Source organism: Vombatus ursinus, unplaced genomic scaffold (assembly GCF_900497805.2).
Source record: "Vombatus ursinus unplaced genomic scaffold, bare-nosed wombat genome assembly UNPS02014798.1, whole genome shotgun sequence".
NCBI classification, from domain to species: domain Eukaryota; kingdom Metazoa; phylum Chordata; class Mammalia; order Diprotodontia; family Vombatidae; genus Vombatus; species Vombatus ursinus.
In genome coordinates this window covers 62,976,862-62,999,215 of record NW_020954576.1, presented here as the reverse complement: position 1 = coordinate 62,999,215, position 22,354 = coordinate 62,976,862, and the positions used below count along the sequence as shown (strand labels likewise).

Below are 22,354 nucleotides of genomic sequence, written 5' to 3'. Positions count from 1 at the left end.
TTTCCTTCAACACAAACCATTTGAAGATTCAAATTCCACTCATTCTTTTTTTCTTATCATTCCTTTCTCTGACCCAATGCTTGCTTTACTCTAAAACTAATCAATTGTTCCTTCTCTCAGTTTGCTGAATCCTTTATCTTTCATACTCTGCCTCCTTTTTCCCCCTTCTTTTCCACCTTGGATGTGGGTAGCCTCTGCTTTTTAATTCTGAAGTAGTTCTTCTTTATAATAAAGGAGACATTTTCCATTACAATATTAAATACCCTCCAATTTGTTTTCATTCATACTCTATGGAGGAAATCATTATTCATAGTCCAATACTGAATTACTGCATGGCCTTGAAGAAGTTTGCACTCCATTCTGTGCCTTAGTTTCTCTATCTGCAAAATGGGAATAATAATGCCTTCACAGAGATGCTATGAGACAAATTCTGCTGTAAAAGTATGTGGGACTTTTTTTTAAATAGCCTATAGCTTGAAGAGCACAGAGAATCTGAAAGACACTTTGATTTTTCTATCTATACTTTTAACTCTTTCCTTCACCAGGTACTCATATTGTAGAAATATCCTGGTATGACCCTAAGTGTCAATTTGAGAGATCCCAGGATGTTCTGCAGATCAATCCATTAAGAAAATTGGACTTCCCTGTGAGGTTTGGTCCTGAGGGGGAGAGGTGGACTTCAATAGGGAACTCACTGCATGGGGAAGTTTTGTATCAAAAGAAACCAGAGGAGGTCAGAAAGAGAGGTTTGAAGTATGGATGGGGGAGAATCACAGGATCTTAGCATTGAAGGAGACCTTGAGGGCTATCTAGTTCAGTTTGTCCTTGACTAAGAATCTGTCACATCCTCAGCCAGCCTGGGTGGAAGAGAGGCATAGAAACTAATCAAGACAATTATCCAACAATATGACAATTTGCCATCCAGAACTCTGAAGTTTTGCAAAATTTAGATTTAGATAAGCAAAATTTAGAGACCTCAAGAATCCTTAACCCAGGCTCACTAGACTCTGGAGATAAATTTCACGAGGTCTGTGAAATTGGATGAGAAAAAAATTACATCTTTATTTTTGCTGACCTCTAACTGAAATTTGTCATTTTCTTAAATTTTTTAAAAACATTATTCTGAGAAGGGGTCCATAAGCTTTGCTGGATTGATATGAAAAAAAAAAGTTTAACAATCCCTGATCTAGTCCAAACAAGTGAGAACCAGAGAAAATAAGCAACTTTTCCAAGACAGCAAAGAGCAGAGCTGGTTTGGGAGCAATAACTCCAAATCCAATGCTCTATTTTTTCAGGGGGGAGGGGCAGCATTATATCCCAGTTGGATTAAAGTTTTTCTAAAACCTTCTACTAAGATTCAGGAAGTTAAAAAAAGTTTAAAGGGGTTACATTTTGCACTAATTCTCCTACCCTGCTGTGGACACCTTTCCTTTACATCCCAAAAACGTAGGGCTCTTTCTTGCAGAGGCCCAAACACTGCATGAAAAAAAGTCACTGGACCCAAGAACCCAGTATAGCAAAGAAAGCCAGAGCTTGTCCTTGGCCCAGAGCTATTTCCTCCCATCAACTCCCAGTTCTTCACTGATAGCCACTAAACAGCCTACCTTAAAATTTCTATTTCCAGAATACTTGTCTTCACTTTACCACACCCTCAGATAAAACCATCAAATAGAACTTAAAAGTCTCGACATATAGGAGAGTGCCTTTAGTGATAAGATCACAATTGTTTTCAGAAAGTAATAGCCAAACCCAACCAATTATCACCCCCATTCTCTATATAATCTTCAACCTCTCTCTAACTACTGGCTCCTTCTCTACTACCTCAAAACATGTCCATGACTCACAAAACAGATAAATAAACAAACAAAACTTCTTTTGATTCAATTACCCCCACTAGCTAGCATCCTGTGTCTCTTTTTCTTCCTTTCTCTTTAAGAAAGGTGTTTACACTAGGTGCCTCTACCTCTCCTCTCACTTTATTTTAACCCCTACAATATTTATTGCATGTGAGAAAGCTTCTGGATGACACTTTCTTACATGGGTGGATCAGTAGAGTAGGTCTTCTTGTTTGGCTACCTCAGTCTTTATCCCCATTAGATTTTTACTTGTGGGGTCATATCAAAACTGTGTTGTGTTTATCAAAACTTCATGCTTTGGATTGGGATCAATCTGCCAGAGACGATGGAAAGGGAGGTAAAGTGGTGGGCTTGCCAAGCATAAATACTACTTCATTATCTGAGATGGGTTGAAAAAGGAGATAGTGATGTGATTTGAAGAGAAAGAGAAACAATGGAATTCTTGGTGAATGGCTTCAATTTCTTTAGTAAAGTGTGAGGAAGTTCTTCAACTGAAAAGATGGGGGAAGCCAATGCCATGGTAGGCCTAAAGAGAGATGAGGTTTGGAACAGTCACTGTGGAGAGCAGGATAGCAGATTGATTAGAGAGTAGCAGAATGATTGCCTTGCTGTAGGGAGGGCTCATGTAAGACCAAATAATATAAATTTGTAGTGGATCCAATCAGTATGTTTCATTATTTTCACCAGACTCATCTAATCAAGACATGAAAGAAGTGGACAGTGGTGATCCAGAGTTGGGGTTTGGCAAGACATGATGTGGAAAAGAGAGCAAAAAATTAGAATGTATAGGATAGCATAGAGTTGAGCTGGTTCACCAACAGGTCAAGATAGGGAAGAGAAAATAATATAGCTAGTGCAGGAGTGATCACCTGGGAGGAAATGAGTGGCTAAAGGAATAGAAGTCAGGGTGAGGATAAGGAACAGGGTTAGGGATCAGAAGGCACAGGGAAAGATGGTATGATAGGAGTGTACCATGAATTATGAGAGCTGTCCAGTTCTGTATTGGAAAAAAACCCAACAGTTCGATAGTACTCCTTTTGTTGCCTCTCATATAGTTTGTAAATGTTTGTTGTTCAGTCATTTCAGTCATGTCTAACTTTTTCTGACCTTATTTGGGGTTTTCTTGGCAAAGATACTGGAGTGATTTGCCATTTCCTTCTCCAGCTCATTTTACAGATGAGGAACCAAGGCAAACAAGGTTAAGTGATTTACCCAGGGTCACCCAGCTAGTAAGTGTCTGAGACCAAATTTGAACTCAGGACTTCCTAACTCCAGGCCCAGTACTCTAACCACTGCACTATCTATCTGCCCTGTTTATAAATGTATTCTTTCTCAACAAATAAAAATATTCCTGCTTAAAAATCAAAATGACTTAGCCTTGAGACAGGAAATATGGTGAATGATGTGAGTAGGATATAAGAGTACCAAAAAGCAGAAATTGGCAGTAAACTCAGGACTGGAAAAAACAAACCAAACAAAAATAAACAAGGACAACAACAAAATTTATCTCCTGAGGTAAAATTAAGGCAGATTGAACTATGGCCATTAAGGAGGAAAGTTAAAGTATGACATAGTCTAGAACTGAAAAGGCCACTAGAGATTAACCAGTCCAATGGCTCCTAACCTATAGGCCATGGAGTCTTAGGGGCTTAGAGTTATTGTAAGGCACCTATAAATCCACATACACACCACGAATTGTTATTTTTAATCTTTCTCTTATTGAGAAGCAGCATGACATAGTGGAGAGAAAGAGAGTGACCTTGGAACCAAGAATATGTATTCAAATAGTCCTTTTGACATATATTGCCTATGTGACTCTAGACAAAACACTAACTTCAATATTTTAGGCAACTCTCGATGATTAAAAATTGTAGGGATGGCACCAATTTGCATTGTGGAGGGAATTTCTTCGTTAGGTAGTTACTTATGCCAGTGAAATCACAGATCCAATCTCTATCCTTACCGCCTAGTTTTAATTCCAAAGAAAATATGCAATGTGAATAATGGGGTTTGCATTGACAGTTTTATATGATCATTCTAGGATATAGTACCAGATATTAGGTCAAAACTTTCATCAATTCAAGCTGCAAAGCAGTAATAGCCATTATCTCAATGACTCAGCATCATAAATAAGCAATCATGCCTTTTATAGATGGAAGAATGTCTTTCATAAGCATTCATTACTATTTTTTTGAATATACATGAATTCCATTGGGATTAACAAAATAGAGGTTTATTTAGAAGTGTTATTGAATTTATGTCAGTGAAAATGGTTGACCCTTCATAGAGATCTGGTTTTTTGAACCAGCCAATTATTTTGAAATAGTTTTTCTCCCCTCCCTACCTTCGCTTCAATCAATAGACACTTAATAGCACAATTACTATCACGTGGGGGTCTGCGAAAATTTTTCACATTTAAAAATTGGTCTTTGTATTTGAAATGTTGGGAATCACTGACTTAGTCCAACTCCCTTCATTTTACAGGGAAGGAAACTTGAGGCCCAAAGAGGTAAAATAGTTTGAGCCTACCATTCCCTCACAACATTATCCTTTATTTCCTCTCTCATTCATAGGCTCCTAGAAAAGGTTCTTGACACGTTGCCTGTATTACCTCATTTCACACTTGCTTCTCAATCCCTTTCCATCTGTCTTCCACTCTCAACTTTCAAATGAAATTGTTCTTTCTCAGGTTACTAATGACCTCTCAATTGCTAAATGCAATGACCTTCCCTCAGTCTTCATTCTCCCTAACTAATCTGGTGTTACTGCTTTTCTCCTGCACACAAATTCACCCCCAGACTTCCATGACACTGTTCATTCTCAGTCTTCTTGGCTAGATCATCATCTGTCTTCTGTCTCTTAACTGTGTGTATCCCTCAAGCCTCTGTCCTGATCCTCCTTCTCTTTTCTTTTTTCTTCCTTGGTCATCTCATTAATTCCCATGAGTTTAATTATTGTTTTTATGCATATAACTTTCAGATTTATCTATCAAGCCCTAATCTCTCTCCTGAACACCAGACTTATATTGCCAGCCATTTGATGGACTACTTTACCTGGATATCCAATACAAAACTCCAATTCAACATGTCTAAAAGAGAATTCTTTATATTCCTCCCAAAATCCATCTTTCCCTATCCTTCTCTATTTTTGTTGATTGCCCCACCAGCTCCTCAACTGCTCAGGCTTGCAAGCTTGGAGTCATCCTTGACTTTTCCTTTTCTCCTTTGCCTTTGCATTGTTGATTGTATTTTAACAACTTTCTTGTATGCATCCCATGCTCTCCATTAATACTTAGTCCAGGCCCTCTTTATCTTTCACCTGGACTCTCTCAAAAGTCTCTTACTTGGTCTTCTACCTCCAGTTTCTTTTCTTTCCCATCTATCTTCCACAAAGTTTTCAAATTGATATTCTAAGACACAAAATTGACCATATCATTCCCCAAAATCTTCAGTGGCTCACTATTACCTCCATAATAAAATACAAACACCTCATCCTTCATTTAAAGCCTTCCATAATCTAGCTTTCAACTCACTTTCCAGTATTTTATATCACTCCTTTACATGCATTTGCTGTTCCAGACAAAGTGGCTTGTTCACTGTTTTCTGTAAACGACTTCTCCATTTACTACCACAATGATCATTATATCCATTTCACAGATGTTAAAACAGAGGCTCAGAGAAATTAAGTAACTTGTCCAAACAGGTCTTGAACCTATGTCTTCTGAATCTAAGTTTCATGTTTATGTTCCCCCCCCCCCCACTGTAACTACTCTAAGTGTTGGTGAGGGGAATGGAGAAAAAAAGGGGGAATTGTTATCTAGTAGTTTTTTAGTCATGTCTTACTCTTCATCACCCCATTTGGGGCTTTCTTAGCAAAGACACTGGAGTTTTTTTTTTGCCATTTCCTTCTCCAGCTCATTTTACAGATGAAGAAACTGAGGCCAACAGGGGTAAGTGACTTGCCCAGGGTCACACAGCTAGTAATTGTCTGAGGCCAGATTTGAGCTCCAGAAGAGGAGTCTTCCTGACTCTGGGGCAAATGCTCTATCCACTGTGCCACTTATCTGCCCAAGAAGGGGAAAGTCAAGCAAAATTATTGTACTAAAGGCAGCTGAAAGCAGAAAGAGTAGTATCCGGTTGGAGATTTTAAATGCTTGGATTTTAAATAGGCAGGAATAGAAAGGAAAGGGAATATATGAGGGATTTTGTTCATGGAAGGCTTCAGCAGCTATCTGAGCATGCACCATCTGTAAATCTATCCTCCTATGATCTTATAAGAAGTTGAAGCACAAAGCTGGAAACACAAGACCCTGAGCTATTGATGTCAGATTTATTGAGCACAGAGAGCAAGATATTGTAATGAGGAGCCTTCATCCTGTTTCTAGCACTGCCTCACTGCAGTGAGGGCAGTTGAGTAGAGTCTGGGGTAAATCATTCCAGTGACAATAGTCATTTTCTTCTTTTTGTAAATCAAAATAACAAGACTTACAAGAAGCCGAAATTGGGTGTACAAAATGTTTTCACTGCTTATGAAATATTCAATTTTTAAACATGTGCAATGGCATATGGTAACAGACAATACATATGAAGGTGGAATTTTATCTTGTTTGATCTAATTCTTCATGCTTCAGATAGGCATTAGAGCAGATGACCTCTAAAATGCTTTCCAATTTTAAAAGTCCATGAAAAAAAAACAAACACTTTCTTCTGGGTCTCTGATCTTTCCCATGTAAGGATAGGGAGCACTGAGTTAATTGATTAACTATTCCATCCCACTTAAAGTAAGAAATTCTTTAATGAAGTGAGAACTTTTCTCAATCAGTCAAGGGTTTTAGGCTAAGTTTGGAAAGAGTCCTTGATCAGCTAGAGTAATATGGCACAGGAATCTTGTTTGGATTGGTTGAAAAAACATAGCTATGTCCAGAGCCAGATGGAGCCTAAGAGATTCAAACAAGTGGAAATGGCTCTACTAAACTCCTAAAAAGGAATCAGATGGGAAGGAGGAACACAATCTTAGTCTCAATCTGTACCCCTCACCCTTGACCAGAGGAGAGTATGAACATTAGAGGTCTAGAAGGCAGCTTAGCTTCTCATCATGGTGCTAGCAGCATCACTGGATCACCCAAAAGCAGTATCTGCACTTGAAGCCAAACATAGATTAGACACAGATTCAAAGCTCAGCAATGAGCTCCAAAGAAAAGCTATACCAAACCTAAGAGGGATATCTTGAGGGCTTCCAACAATCAGCAATAATGAACTATCCTTTTGTCAAACCATATTCTCTAAGCTTAAGTCCACTTTCCCTTGGACTCTATGCATAATGTGGGAGACTGTGTTAAAGACTTTTGGGGGAGACTTGTACCAACTGTTATTAACACTACTTTAATAAATACTCCCTTCCTAAACTAATTTAGAGTAGCTGACTAATTGACTTCAGCTGGTAATCATGCTAAGAATCACATCAGTGGGGGATCATGAACTAAAGCAGAAGAAAAACATCTTTTCAACCACTTGGGACTAACTCTAGAGCCCTGAAGGGAAGCGTAGCCAGCTTTGCTTTAGGGATCTGACTCATCAGTGCATATTGGAGCTGGGAGTGTTGCCTTGAGCATGTGTCATACCTGGATATGATAGACTCATCACAGTAGGCTGTACCAAATTCTTCCCAATATCTAAGCCAACCCTCAATCAACAAGCATTATTAAGTATTTTGTGTCTCACCTATGATACTTACTTTGTTGTTGTTCAGTTGTTTCTGACTTTTTGTGATTCCATTTGAGATTTTCTTGTCAAAGATACTGGAGTGGTTTGCCATTTCCTTCTCCAGCTCATTTCACAGATGAGGAAACTGAGGCAAACAGGGTTAAATTGCCCTGTGTGACTTGCCCTGGCTCACATAGCTAGTAAGTGTCTGAGGCTGACTCAGTGAAGATGAATCTTCCTGATTCCAAGCCCAGTACTCAATCCACTGCCACACCTAGTTGCCTTGTATGAAAATAGGCTGGTCATTTATAACCATTCTGAGCCTCAAGTCTCCTCATCTATAAAATGTAAATAATAAGATTAACACTATCTAAATCATGTGGTTGTTATGGAATAACTCTGTAAACTTTAAAGTGCTATGTAAATGCGAATCTTCATTATTAGTCTTATTAATCAATCAATCTATATTCATAAGGATTTCATTAAAGCATTGGAGATACAAAGGAAAAGTGAAACCAAATCCTGCCCTCAAGGAGTTCACATTTTAAAGCGGGGGACAGACATGAAAATGACTAAATACATGCAACATATATAGAGAGATAGAGTAGGAGCATATGAAAGCAACTTGAGAGGGAAAAGCATTAGAAGCTGAGGGACCCTGGAAATGTCTCCTGTAGAAGGCAGAGTTGTCCTGAAGGAAGCCAGGTTTTCTCTAATGTGAGGTTGAGAAGAGGGAGCTTTACAAGCATGAGGGATATTTTTCTTATTTATGGAGGCTCTTGAGTTCTTTGAGACTCTTAAAAAGTCACTGAATGTCCTACAGTAGAATACTAAAACACTAAATAGCTTCTAATGCAAAAAAGAAAGGAATGAATATGCTCTTTTTTTTAAACACCAATATTTTTCTGGTGATGCTATCTGGCTGTCCATCATGGAACACTACAATCTCCAAAGAATAGAAATTTGAGGTAGTCCAAAGGGCAATGGAGAAACATAGGGTAGACACAATTAGACTTTGATCAAGGGTATATGGATAAATGTCTAAAAACCAGCTCTCTGAACAAGAAAATGTATGCATGAGACGCTTTTAAGTTTGATCTGCATTATTAATATTTTCTCCATCAGTTGCTTAAATATCAACAATCAACAATATAACAAATCAAGCCCTGATATGTATCATTTGCCAGTTTTTAAGATATAAATACTCACATTGAAAATTTAATGATTGACCAAGCTGGTCCATGCAGCCTTGAACACACCCCTGCCTGGGGCTTATCATATTGACTTTTGTGCAAGAAGTAATGTAAAATTTATCATCTATCATTGAGAAAGTGGGATGGGGTGGGTCATTTATCACAGTGTAAGTGAGGAACAAAAGATGGACAGTTTGCATTCTGTGACTGGTACCCACAGAATGTTAAGAAACCCAGAGAAAGGTTTACAATGAGTTGTATAGATCCTCTGCAGATGATTTGTGAGAGGAAATGGACAAAAAAGCATAGTTTGGATTTATTTTTCAGTATTAAAGGAATGGTCCATACTGAGGAGATTACAAATGCAAATGAAGCATTGAAACAGAAATGCCTTTCATTGACTATCCATCCATACAGAAAGCTGAATGTTTGACAGGCCTCCACAAAGAGACAAAGCAATTTGGAGATCAGGAGCAGTGCTATAGTCACCCCCCGTTGCCAACATAAGGCAGAATCTATTTTCCTGAATGTCTAAGTCATTTTTGGAGGGAGATTTGTACGGAGGGATCTAGGGAATATGTTACAACTCACATTCATGAACCTCCGGCCCAGAATCCCTAGAAAGGCAGCAATGACATTTGATGCGACAAAGCCTGGTATAGATTCTAAGTGCACATACCCACCTGTCATATAGTAATGAACTCCTGAACCATCACACAAATGGCAACAGAAAGCCATAGGGAAATATTCTGGATTCCAACCAAACTGACTTAAATAGACCTAACAGTTGTCATTGTTCCACTCTGTATAAGATGTTATGCAGGCACTTACTAGAAAACTCAACTGAAGTTTTCAGTGGTCCAGTATGGGAAAGAGGAGTTGGAAAGGAATAATTACTGAAGAAACTGTGATTATATCCTATCACAAGGCAGGACCACACTTAAAATGACCAAAACGAGAAGCATTCTGTCTTTGAATCCCTCCAAAGAATAATCTTCCTGAACTTCTCTCAATACTCTATTCTAAAAATCAATGACCCTCATGAAAAAAAATATTCTTCATTAAATCTAAATTTTCATATTACTTTTGCTCCTTGGGTGAAGAAAAAGGGGAAAAACAACTTTAAACTGTAACAAAAAGGATTTATTATAAACATTATGTCGAGACAGGAATTAGAAAGGCTTACATACAATCAAAGAGCTAGAGACCGATGGTTATTTAGTTCACCCCATAATTTCAGATGTGAAAACTGAGGCCCTGGGAATTTAAATGACTTGTTCAAAGGGACACAGATAGTTAGTATCAAAAGGATTTGAGCTTAAATCCTGTGACATCAGACTCAACGTTCTTTCCACTGTGCTATGACAAATGTTCTTTTTGAGTAATTTTTATGAACCAGTTGGAGTATCTAGGCAGTATAGGGGCTAGAGCACCAGACCTGGAGTAAGGAAGATCTCAGTTCAAATCTGGCCTCAGACACTTGCTAGTCATGAGATTCTGGGCAAGTTAATTAACTCTTATTTGTTTCTCATCTCTCATCTGTAAAATGAAGACACACTGGCGAAGGAAATGGCAAATCACTCCAGTATCTTTGCCTAGAAAACTGCATTGACAATGTCCATATAGTTATGTAGCGTCGGACATGATTGAACAACAAACGAATAAGATAGGATGAAACACTTATCTGAAAGTGGAAGAGTGGATCACCTACATTCTGTAGCATATATATGAAAAGAGAATCAGTAGCTTTTGATAATATTATCAGTTGCAAAAATAAGGACAAGTGGATATTAATGATATATCATTTAGCTTGTTGAGGCACTTTTTAATAAAATACTGAAGTCAGAGTTGGAAGGGATCTCGGTGGTCATTTATCCAGTTGCCCAGTCTTCACTTGAAGACTTCCACTGAGGAGGTCTACATCCAGAGGAAACCCATTCCACTTTTGGATAAGTAATTTTTAGAAAGCTCTCCCCTTGACCTTAACTTAAAATTTATTTCTAAACTTCAATACATTTTTCCTAGTTATGTCCTCTGGAGACAAACATTTCTCTCTATTAAATGCTACTATTTTATATTTGATCTCATGTTTTAGGATCATTTTGGATTCTGATTCTAACTTCCAATATGATACCTGCCCTCCTATCTCTGTGTTATCTTCAAATTTTAAATTGTCATTAATGCTTTTAAGTCATTGTTAAAAATTTTTTTTTTTCTTTTTCATGTTAAAAATACTAGAGAGTGTCAGGTCAAGCACAGATCACTGATGCACACACTCCATTGGAAACTTTTTCCAAGTTGAAACTGCATCATTTATGACTCTTTATTGGATCCAGTCATTCAACCAGTTCCAATTCTATGTAATTAAACACTCATTCTAGCCCATATCTCTTTATCTTTTCCATTAGAATAGCATGAGAGAATTTGTCAAATGCTTTGCTTAAATTTAGGTACATAATATGTAGAAGTGGCTAAGTGATGCTTTGCTTAGATTTAGGTACATAATATGTAGAAGTGGCTAAGTGGATAGCATGCTGGGCTTGGAATCAATAAAACCTGAGTTCAAATATGGCCTCAGACACTTACTAGCTGTGTGACTCTGGGCAAGTCACTTAACCTCTATTTTTTACTGTTTTTTCAACTACAAAGAAGGGACAGTAATATCACCAACCTTCCAGGGTTGTTATGAGGACCAAATGAGGTAATATTTGTAAAGCACTTATCACACTGTTTGGCATATAGTAGACGCTATAAAATGCTATCATTATTATCATCATTATTATGGTTATTATTTATAGGATTTTTCCACCAATTTAGTCATCTAAATTTTTCAATGAAGAATAAAATATCTCTCCTCAAGGTCTAAAAGAAAGTTTATTTAAGGATAAAACTTTTCAGTTTCTGAGATCTTGATATCCCAGAAAATGTTGTTGCTCTCATTTTCTGTTCTCCCCACCCCCACTTAGCCTCAATTTCTCTCCCTTTTAAAATACTTTAAACCTTCCTTCTCACATGACAAGTTTCATCCTAAAATAAACTTTTACAACCAAATTGTAAATCTCTTGCAACTAGGCCATCTCTGAATTGCTGGCCTGACCTCTACTATTTCAGGAGAATCAAAAAGAAATTGCTCTCCATGAATTCAATTAAACCGTTAGCCACTGATCCAGTCACGACTGGCATCCACGTCAGAGGCCTACATTCATAGTTTAGTCTGGAATTATGCAGAGGGTTGGTATTAAGATAGATTTTCTCTCCCTCACCATCCCCTTCCCCAAATCCTTTATAATATTACCAGAGAAATTAAAATTGGAAGCATCTTGAACATCTGATTTCTTGGTTGCCATTTGTGTTATTGAACTTGATACAATTTCTCCCTTTGGACTATAAACTTCATTGTCTAGTCAGTTTTCCCTTTCATATTTGCATACCCTAGTTTATGTTTACATAATCAACGGTGAAATGTAATGGGTTAGGAATGGAAGTGGAAGGAATATCCAAAAATGTGGTATAATGCAAAGAGTTTAGGGTTAGAGGGTCTGGGTCTACATTTTGATTCTGCCACTTACTATCTTATTGTCGATGTGATGGGCAAGCTATTTAATCTCTCTATGCCTTAATTTCCTCAACTGAAGGGCTGGATGAGATCAGAGGCCAGCAAACCATAGTCCAAGGGCCAAATCCAGACTGCTGACTGTTTTTGTATGACCTACCAGCTAAGAATGATTTTTTACATTTTAAAATAATATCTAATTCTTAGATGGTAGACCATATGAAAAACAGGCAATGGGGACAGATTAGGATCATTGACTCCTAGATGACATTGTCACTAAAGTCCCTTACTGCTCAACAAGAATGTGTGTGTAAAACAATCAGACAACTTGAAATGGTCCTATCAGATGAGATCTATTATTATTGACACTATTACTTTAAGAAACCATGATTTCATTTGTATTCATTAGTAATATTCATTAGTATAGATACTCCCTCCACCGATGCAGATAAAAAGCCCTATCCAATTTTCAGAGTGCTCTAAGATCAACCAATCAATCCGTTGATCCACCTCTCAGACCTTACATAGTTTGCTCTATGAAGGACAATGCTGCCGGCTCCTACTGGAAGTCTTTTCAGCTTGTTAGGACCTGTTACACTCTGCTGTGTAGTCTTTGTCCATCCTGAGTTGCGTCATCATCATAACACCAAAAACATTTTTGTCCAATTACAAAGAACAAACAAACAAAAAAATTAGTCACTTTGTCCAGCTGTGCAATCATCTGAATACTAAACATAAATGAATAAGAGGAAGAGAACATTTTGTCCCTGGTCTATTTCTCTCTTGGATTCATCAAACAAAGTGGGGAAAATGTAATAGTAGCAAGGATAGGGATTAGACTATGTGATTTAATTGAAAATAATAAACAATTGATGTATACTTCAACTTTCTAAGCTCTAGGCACTGCATTAGAAGTTGGGAATAGAAAGAAAGAAATGAAATACCCCTTCACTCAAGGAGTTTGCATTCTAGAAAGGAGAGACAAAACAACATCTTAATTGCAAAATCTAATGACCTTTTCTCAATCTTCCTTATTCTTTACTCTGTAGTCTTTGACATGGTCAGTCACTCAGTGGATAGAGCTCTGGGCTTGCCCATCAAGATGACCTGAGTTCAAATGTGGCCTCAGACACTTAGTAGATATGTTACCTTGGGTAAGTCATTTAACTTTTGCTGCCTCAGTTTCCTCATATATAAAATGGGGAGAATAATAGTGCCTACCTCATAAGGTTGTTGTGAAGATCAAATGAGATAATGTTTCTAAAGCACTTGGTACATAGTAGGTGCTTACTAAATGCTTGTACCTTTCTCCCTTCTTTTCCTGAATACTCTCTTGTCTGGAGGTTTTTGTGACACTGTTTCTCTTCTTACTTTTCCAACTATTCCTCAGTCCCCAGTGCTGGAACTTCCTACAGCTCATATGCACTAACATGAGTGTCCCCCAAGGTTCTGTTTTGAATCCTCTTTTTCTTCTCTTGGTAATCTCATCATCCCATATAAATAGCTAGTATTTATATGGCACTTTAAGGGTTGCGAAGCCCTTTACAAATATTATCTCATTTGATCCTCACAACAAGCTTGGGAGGTAGGTGCTATTATTATTCCTATTTTACAAATAGGAATAGAAGCTAAGGCAGACAAAAGTTGAATGATTTGCCCAGGGTCACACAGCTAGGGTGTGTCTGAGCTGGATTTGGACTCCAGTTTTCCAGACTTCAGGTCCACCACTCTAACCACTGTGCCCTCTAGATTTATATGTTCAGCCATAATTGCTCTCCTGAGCTATAGTCTCACATCACCAAATGTCTGTGGGACGTCTTGGCCTAGATGCCCTGTAGATATCTCAAACTGAACATTTCCAAATCAGACCTCATTATCTTTTCATTCAAACCATCTCTTCTCCCCAACTTTCCTATGAGATTCAAAGGCATTACCATATTCCTAGTCATTCATAACCTAGGTATACCTTATTCACACCCATCCTACCTATCCAATCTGTTGCCAGTTATCATCATTCTTACTTTCACAACATTTTTCATACACACGTCTTTCTCTTTACTCACAGTCACCACCCTGGTGCAGGTTCTCATCACTTCGTGTCTAGACTGTTTCAATAGCCTGCTCATTGTTCTCCATGCCTCATCTTTCCCCCTTCTAGTCCATCGTCCACTCTGCTACCAAAATGATCTTCCGAAAGTATAGGTCTAGTCATGTCACATTCTGCTCCTCCTTCAAAAAACTCCAATCCTGAGATTATATCGATATGTGTATGTATAAAAATTCACAGTTCTAGGACCATTGAGTCATCCTTGCTAGAATTTCACCAGTATCACCAAAGTCAATCAGTGCATTGTAAGGAAAAGTGTTGTCTGTTGGGAATTTGGGGGGTGATTTCAGAGTTGGGTTGGATTTTGAATTTTCAGGTGACAGGCACTCTGATATATTTGCCCATTTTTATCTCCTTGGTTTTCTCTTGAGGGAGAGGGAAGGGGAATTTAGTTAAAGAATTGATTATACAGTTGAAGCATTTCAAGTCTGACATGACATCAGGAGGCTTCCTGATTGGCTGAGAGCCTTAGGTTCTAAAATAGAGCTATGGATTCTATCTAGAATGTCCTCTGGTGAATGAAACTCCTCAAAATGCTCTGGACATTTTCTCTGGCCATTCACTGTGCCTGGAATGCTCTCCCTCCTCAACTCTGCCTATTGACTTTTCAGGCTTTCTTTAAGTTCCAATTAAAATCCTGTCTTTTACCAAAAGCATTTCCCAACTCTTCTTATTTCTAGTGCTTTCTTTTAATTATTTCCTGTTTATCCTGTATATAGTATGCTTTGTATAGATTTGCTTGCATGTTTTCTCCCCCCATTAGATTCTAAACTCCCCAAGGGCTGGGAATATCTTGCCTATTTTTGTATCCCAGTCTTTAGCACAGTGTCCTGCACGTAGTCGGTGCTTAATAAATGTTTATTGATTTACTTATTGAATCAGGTTGAGCTGTTATGGAAGGAAAGATGCCATTTTATCCTGAGGATGCAAGGATGATAGATTGAGTAGTATGGAGATCCAACCCCTCCCCCCTCCAAAAAAAAGCAGAGTAAAATTAGAAACTCTTATTTAAAGATTATCTAAGAAAGCTAAGGTGCTACTGAGCTTGAGAGAAGGTAGGTTTTATTTCTATGCACTTCTAATTACCTTATCCTTTAGTATTATTTCTAAATTTGTAGTCTAGAGTGGGTGGACATGGGAGATTTATGGGAAAGATAGAAGTAGTTGTTAGAAGCAGACACCAAGATACTACAGCAGTGGGAAAATAAGATAGGGGCATAATTAAGGTTTGCATGTGGTAGATCTTTAAATCCAAGGGGTCAAATAGACTCAGAGACCCAGAGGAAGGTTTTCAGTTACTTGAATTGGAATTCAGGGGTCAAAGAAGTTTAAAAGATAGTGAAGGTTAAAAATCCTTTGTCTAAAGGTCTCTTTTATCAGTTCAAAGTGGAGAATCTGGTGCCCTGGGGAGAATAAACTTGAATAAGGTGGGCTAGCCCTAAAGCCAGGGCCTTGGTGATGTCTATACAGATCGTCACTAAGAAACAGTTCTGTACATTCAGACACACATATAACCTAACTTATTACTAGGTTCCTGAAAATTTTTTCATGAATAAAATCATACTATAAAAATATTTAGTTCATTATTTAATGTACGTTTTCCCCCATCCCTAGTACAAAGTCTTTTGGAAATCAAAGAATCCTTTATTAAAATAAATATTCACTTCTTAATTTGATGTAGCTGTTAAGATTTGGAAGTTTTGTTTTTCCTTTTAAATAAAGGCATATTTATACTATGTAGTTTATCATAGGATTAAGAAATCAAAATGTCCTAGATCAAGTTCAATTTCTTCATTTTCTAAGTGGAAAAACAGACTGAGAGAAGTTAAAGGACTTTCCCAAAATGACACAGATAATTAGTCAATAAACATTTATTAAGCATCTACTACGTGCTGGGCTTCACGCTAAGCACTGGGGATACAAATACAAGTAAAAAGAAATAAAGTCCCTACCTTCAAGGAGCTTAGTCTAATAAATAATAGAGCCAGAATCTAGACCCAGAACTTTTGACTTCAAATCCAGTGCCCCTTATATTAAAACATGCTATTTCATATACATTAATATCATTTTATTTTATTTAATTCAAATGTATTTTATTGATGCCTTTTATTTTTACATAGTTATTACCATTCATATAAAGATTGAAAAAAAAAAACCCTCTGGGCCCCATAAGAAATGATCCAAAGTATCAGACTGGTTAATACTCACTGAACTTCAATTTGTGTACCATATATAAATATATATTTTCATACATACATATATGCATATACATATATACATATATATGTGTATACATACATACATATATATGCACTTCAGTATGTATTGTCCCTCTTATGACTACCTTTTATAGTCATTCCATTATCTATTAGCATCCTCACCAGAGGACAGAGAAGGAAAAAAGGAAAGAAGGAACTCTTGGTCATTACTTTTGTTATGTCTTAACAGTTCTGGTAAAATAATATTTATATAGTGCCAGGCACTGTGCTAAGGGCTTTGTAAATATTATCTCATTTCATCTTCATAACAACTCTGTGAGATAAGGAAACTGAGGCAAACAGAAGTTAAGAAGCTTGCCTGGGATCATGCAACTATTAAGTTTCTGAGGTCATATTTGAACTCAGATCTACCCTGTCTCCATCATGCCCGAAGTTTTATCCACTGAGACACTTAGCTCTCCCTGGCAAAAGAAGGAAAATAATGAGTGGGAAGACAGGAAGTTGTTAAAATAGGGGTATTCAAGCTCAAACACTTCCTGATTCTAAAATATATCACACTGCAATAAAAGATAACAATAATGAGTTAGCCCTTTTTTGGGGGGGGGTAATTTTAAAGTATCAGTTTTGAGCTGGATTAGGTAATAAGAGGAGGGGAGAAAGAGTTTCGTGCACTGAGTCTGTTGGTCCAACAGCCCGGAGAGATAAGAGAAAAGAGAGAAATTCAGACTAAGGCAGATCGGGACCCTCATAGGTTCTTAGCCCTTCAGGGCTTTCAAAACGTGGTCCTCTGCATATCCATACCATATACTATGCAGTACTATATAGTATGCAGTTTAATCACTGCTCCAGTAACCTGGATAGTATATATCTTTTAGAATCAAGGTAATCTAGGACTTTTTATGATAATTCTCACAGAGATGTCACTTATTTATGTAGATTGATTGAGGAATACTAAAGGAAACCTGGTTTTTGACCTGTTTGTGAATGCCCTATTTAACTATGAGTCACCTAATATAAGAAACTAAAGATATAAGCACATACAATTTCTCATGTAACTGATATTTGAGTAATTTTTTTCCATATAAAAACCAGCTGATTTGCACCTATCAAACAGAGCCTAGAAACTGTTACTTGGCAACTTCTTGAGCTGGGACAGAGATAAAAAATTCTGAAAGATGAATGTCAGGAAGTCTAAATTATTACTGTATCTTGGATTGACAAGCTCATTATAAGGAGAAGGCTTGAAGCATTCTATAATTTAATCAGGACAGTGCAAGATTAACATTTCTTTAACAATCCATATCTATGCTTTAAAACATGCACATACACACGGACACACACACAGCAGCAGCAACTACAATCAAAGTAAATAGCAGAAAACAAGAAATACATAAACCTTTCCGCCTACTTAAGTAGCAATGGTAACAAGCCAGAATGGTAACCTGAAACCTCTCTGGGCATATTAATAAAATATCATTCCTTGCAACTTTAAACTTAAAAATATCATTAATTCAATCAAAATGTCATCTGTTGCCCAAAGCATTTTTATAAAAAGAAAATATCTTGAAATAAACAATTATTCTCACAGGAAAAGGAAGAGTAGAATGAACTTGGTTTATTTATAAAGCAACAACCACTACAGCTTAATCCATTAATGAATGATCTGTCAATCTGGAACATGCCAGTGAAATCATGGGTAAAGAAACTTCGAGTGCCTCACTTCTCTACCAATGTAGATGGCACATTCTCTGCAGCTTATAGTTTTAGATTCTGGGGGCATTAAGAGGTTAAATGAGTTTTCCAAGGACCTATTTGTACAAAAATACTTCTAGCAGCTCTTTTTGTGGTGGCTAAGAATTGGAAATCAAAGGGATGCCCATCAATTGGGGAATGGCTGAAGAAGCTATGGTATATGATTGTAATGGAATATTATTGTACTATAAGAAATGACAAGCAGGATGATTTGAGAAAAACCTGGAAAGACTTACATGAACTGATGCATGGTGAAATGAACAGAATCTGTAGGATGTTGTACACGGTAACAGCAATTTGTATGAAGAACCATGAATGACTTAGCTATTCTCAGCCATTATCCAAGATGATCCTGAAGGACTAATGATGAAGCATACTATCTGCCTCCATAGAAAGAACTGATATTGATTGAATACAGACTGAAGCATGCTATTTTTCACTTTCTTTCTTTCATTTTTTTCTTTTATTTGAATCTTCTTGTACAAAAAGGACCAATATGGAAATGTTTTACGTAATTGCACCTGTGTAACCTATATCTGATTGCTTACCATCAGAGGGAGTGAGGGAGGGATAGAATTTGGAATTCAAAACTTTAAATAAATATGTTTAAAAAATTGGGAAAAAAATGAGTTTTCCAGGGTCACACAGCTGTTACATGTAAAAGGCAAGTGGAACTGGAATACAATTCTTCCTGACTTACAGGACAGCTCTTCATCTACTATGCCAGGCTACCTCTATCTGTCAGTAATATCTCCAACTAGAGGGGAATAAAATTGCATTTAATAATAACTTTAATGATACAAGACAGGAGATTTTTACTGCCATCTTACTGACTTAATTTCTAAGTGTATTTGCACAAAAGCAACAGTTTCACTTCAAGAAGGGAACTCTTTTATATCTAAAGTCACAGACGTTGGTAATATAGTATTCCTTTTCTAAGGAGCAAATTGTGCTGGTCACAAGAAGAATTAGAAAAGTAAAAACAGTGTTATGATTTCAGGGAAAGAGCAGATGAGTCCTGAAAGTCTGCAATCTTATGGAGATCCCTTCAGTAATAAAGAAAGCAGATAGAGAAGCAAAGCCTGTGTCACCTGGGGCAGGGGGGGGGGAGCGGGAAACAAAAACAAAAAAAAAGAAACGACCACGCAACCAAACAGAAACCTATGTATAATGTGTCTTAATTTTTTCCACCTTGTGTCTGACTTTTTAGGTAGGAAGGCAAATTTGCTTCCTCACCTGTCTTCCATACAATATAAAGCCCACATAGCAAGGAAAGTTTTTTAGCACTTGTAGACAAGAGGTGTGAGAGGATACAAGGCTTATTTTGACCCAGATGCAATCATAATGGTTCTTGTTTAAAAAAAAAAAAGAAACCATTCAACTTCATTGCTCCTTCTTGCAGATGTCTTATTACTAACCTAGACAACTACCAGCATACAGGGACACTAGGAATGATATAAAGATAGAATTTTTTTTTTTAAGGACCTATAATGATTAAGAACAAAAGCCTGAGTTTATTTCCTAGGAACCAAATAGAACATTTATCCAGTCCAAACAATGAAGATGATTAATGTCTTTAGAAATCTTCAAACTCTTAGACATAACCCTAAAACAGTGACTACATCCTACTTTTTCATACTGGGGAGACAAGTGCCAATCTTCTTTTTGCTGTATCAAAGTGTATCAAGAGGCTATGACCAGATTTACTAGTGTCTTACACTTGTTTTTAGTCACTGTCTCCCATCCTGAGTGATAGGAAAGACCAGCTAATTAAATTTGATGTGGGTAATCTTAATTTGGTAAATTAAAATATTACCAAAGAAAACAGGTGGGGTACCCACAAAAGTTTCAAATGTTCCAATGCTTAACACCGTGCCTGGTACAGAGCAAGTGCTTAACAAATGGTAATTGACTGACTTCCACATAGCTTTAGCTATCCATCTTGCTGAGACCACATGTCAACAACTAGAACACAGTAAAATATTAGTTCAGCAGAATAATAAGGGTTGGGGACAAAGGAAGGCTTAGGTGTAAATTGTCACTCCTAAATTCACCTTGCATAAATATGGCGAGAGGAGCTAATATTTGGCTAAATACCGAAAGCTGCCAGCCACAAAATGAATCAGTACACATCCTGCCCTTGAGATGCACAATGCCCACCATATTTAGAATTCTGAATTAATTAATTCTTTGGTTTCCACCAAACGTTTTTTTTTTTTCCATTCTCTGGAGCATGGAGTGTGGGTTTAGGGGGAGAGGAAGTATAGATAGACAAATATAAGTTAAGGAATTTAGGATATTTGGTTATGAAAGTAAAAAGTCCTGCCCCACAACCCTTCCTAAGCTGTTAGCCTGAGGCAACTGTTTTCAGAAAAGTTGGATAAGGATGCTGAGTCTGCAGTTGATGCCTGTGGCTGGGACAGATGAGGATGGGAAAGTAGCGTGAAAGGGAGGCGGCAGTCTTACTTTTGTAGCTGGCTGCCCAGGGCTGGTAGCCGTAGTAGCCAGTAATGCGCAGGATCCGCTCCTCTATAGAAGTGAGCCCCGCTGATGTGCTGGTGAGGTCCTCCACGGATCGGGACCATTTCAAATCCTCTTTGATCGCCTCGTCTACCACCAAGTACTTCAGCTGCCTGAGCTGGGGGCTGATGTCCGACAGCCTCCGGGGGCTGACGTCGGGTGACCTCCTCATGCCGCTGAAGCCAGCAGGGATTCCCAAGCAAGGGAGTTGAGGGGGAGGGAGGGAAAAGAGGAAGAAAAGAAAGGAAATAAATGAATCCTATAAGCCGATATGAAGGAGGAGGAAGGAGAGGGAGCTGTCCCCAAACCTCCAACATGCAGGTAGAGGCAGAAGGGCTACTCGTTCTTCCTCCCTCCCTTCCCCTCTTCACCCCAGTCACCTTTCCGTCTCCACTCCTGTTTCTCCTGCAAGCACCAGGTTCAAGTCCTTTCTGCTGCGTCGAAAGGGGAGCATGAGTTGGGTGGGAGTATCGAACACCAGGTCTCTGGGCATTGAGATCTCAGAGAGGAAAGGGCCAAATAAAAAATAAAAGAAAATACAACTTCTCTAAATGGTGCCTGATTCAACCTTCTCCCTTAGCTCTTTGTCCCTGACCCACGAACAGATGGGGAGGCGTAAGGGTGACAAAAAAGAGAAACCATTGGTGGCCTTCTGTCCAACCCTACCCCGGGGGCGATTCCCCGTCCTGTACTCCCCAGGCTCCTGTCCACTGGCGCTACTCACATCGCAATGGTTTTGCCCCTGGGTGCGCCGTTTGGAAACTCTCGGATCCCCATAGGGAAGAGCGGAGAGAGGCCGGGCGCTCCCAGACTTCAGGCAGACGGATGCTGCCGGCGGGGGCTGTCACCGGCCGCAGGGGCAAGGGGGAAAGCGGAGATGCGCTTCTCTGGCGGCCAGGGCTGTCAGCCAAGAACCGCAGAAGAGAGGCTCTGCTGGTCCCTGTGCCTCCTTTGCTCCCTCCTCCTAGCCGGTCACCTTTCCTCTCCAAACCCGAGGACTTCCGAGCGTCCGGGGAGATCCAGACAGCAGGGGACTAAGTCCCCAGCTCGCGCACGCCTTCGGAGAAATGGAGGAGGTTGCGGCCAGCCAGCAGCTGCCCTGCTAGGGATGCTGCTGCCCCAGGAGCCCCGGCTCGCTCCCAGCCCCACAGCCCCGTGCAGGCGGCAGGGAGAGGGGAGGAAAGCTGGCGCTCCAGTGGCACCTGGGGCCGGGCGGTGACTGTACCCTTCGCTGCCGGCAGAGGGAACCAGGCGGGGGCGCTGCTGCCCTCCCCCTCCCATCTGCGTCCTCTACCTCTACGATGAACCCAGCCCAGCTCAGCTCAACCTAGCCCTACCCAGCCCATCATCCCAACCTTTTCAGAGCGCTCATCTCCCGTCCCTCAGTTTGCAATTAGACAAATCACATAAAATTTGACTTGGTAATATTTGTCATCTTATGGAAAAGATTTG

General features: G+C 38.7%; 1 protein-coding gene across 1 annotated transcript in view; it reads right to left on the bottom strand.

Moving 5' to 3' along the window:
• The window catches only part of LOC114049937 (putative thiamine transporter SLC35F3), a 527,549-nt gene extending 506,475 nt beyond the window's left edge, over window positions 1-21,074 (bottom strand). Inside the window, exon 1 of the mRNA XM_027871411.1 lies at window positions 20,849-21,074. Coding sequence (XP_027727212.1) covers window positions 20,849-21,074 — 226 coding nt within the window. The remainder of the gene's footprint in view (window positions 1-20,848) is intronic.
• Window positions 21,075-22,354: the final 1,280 nt, after the last annotated feature.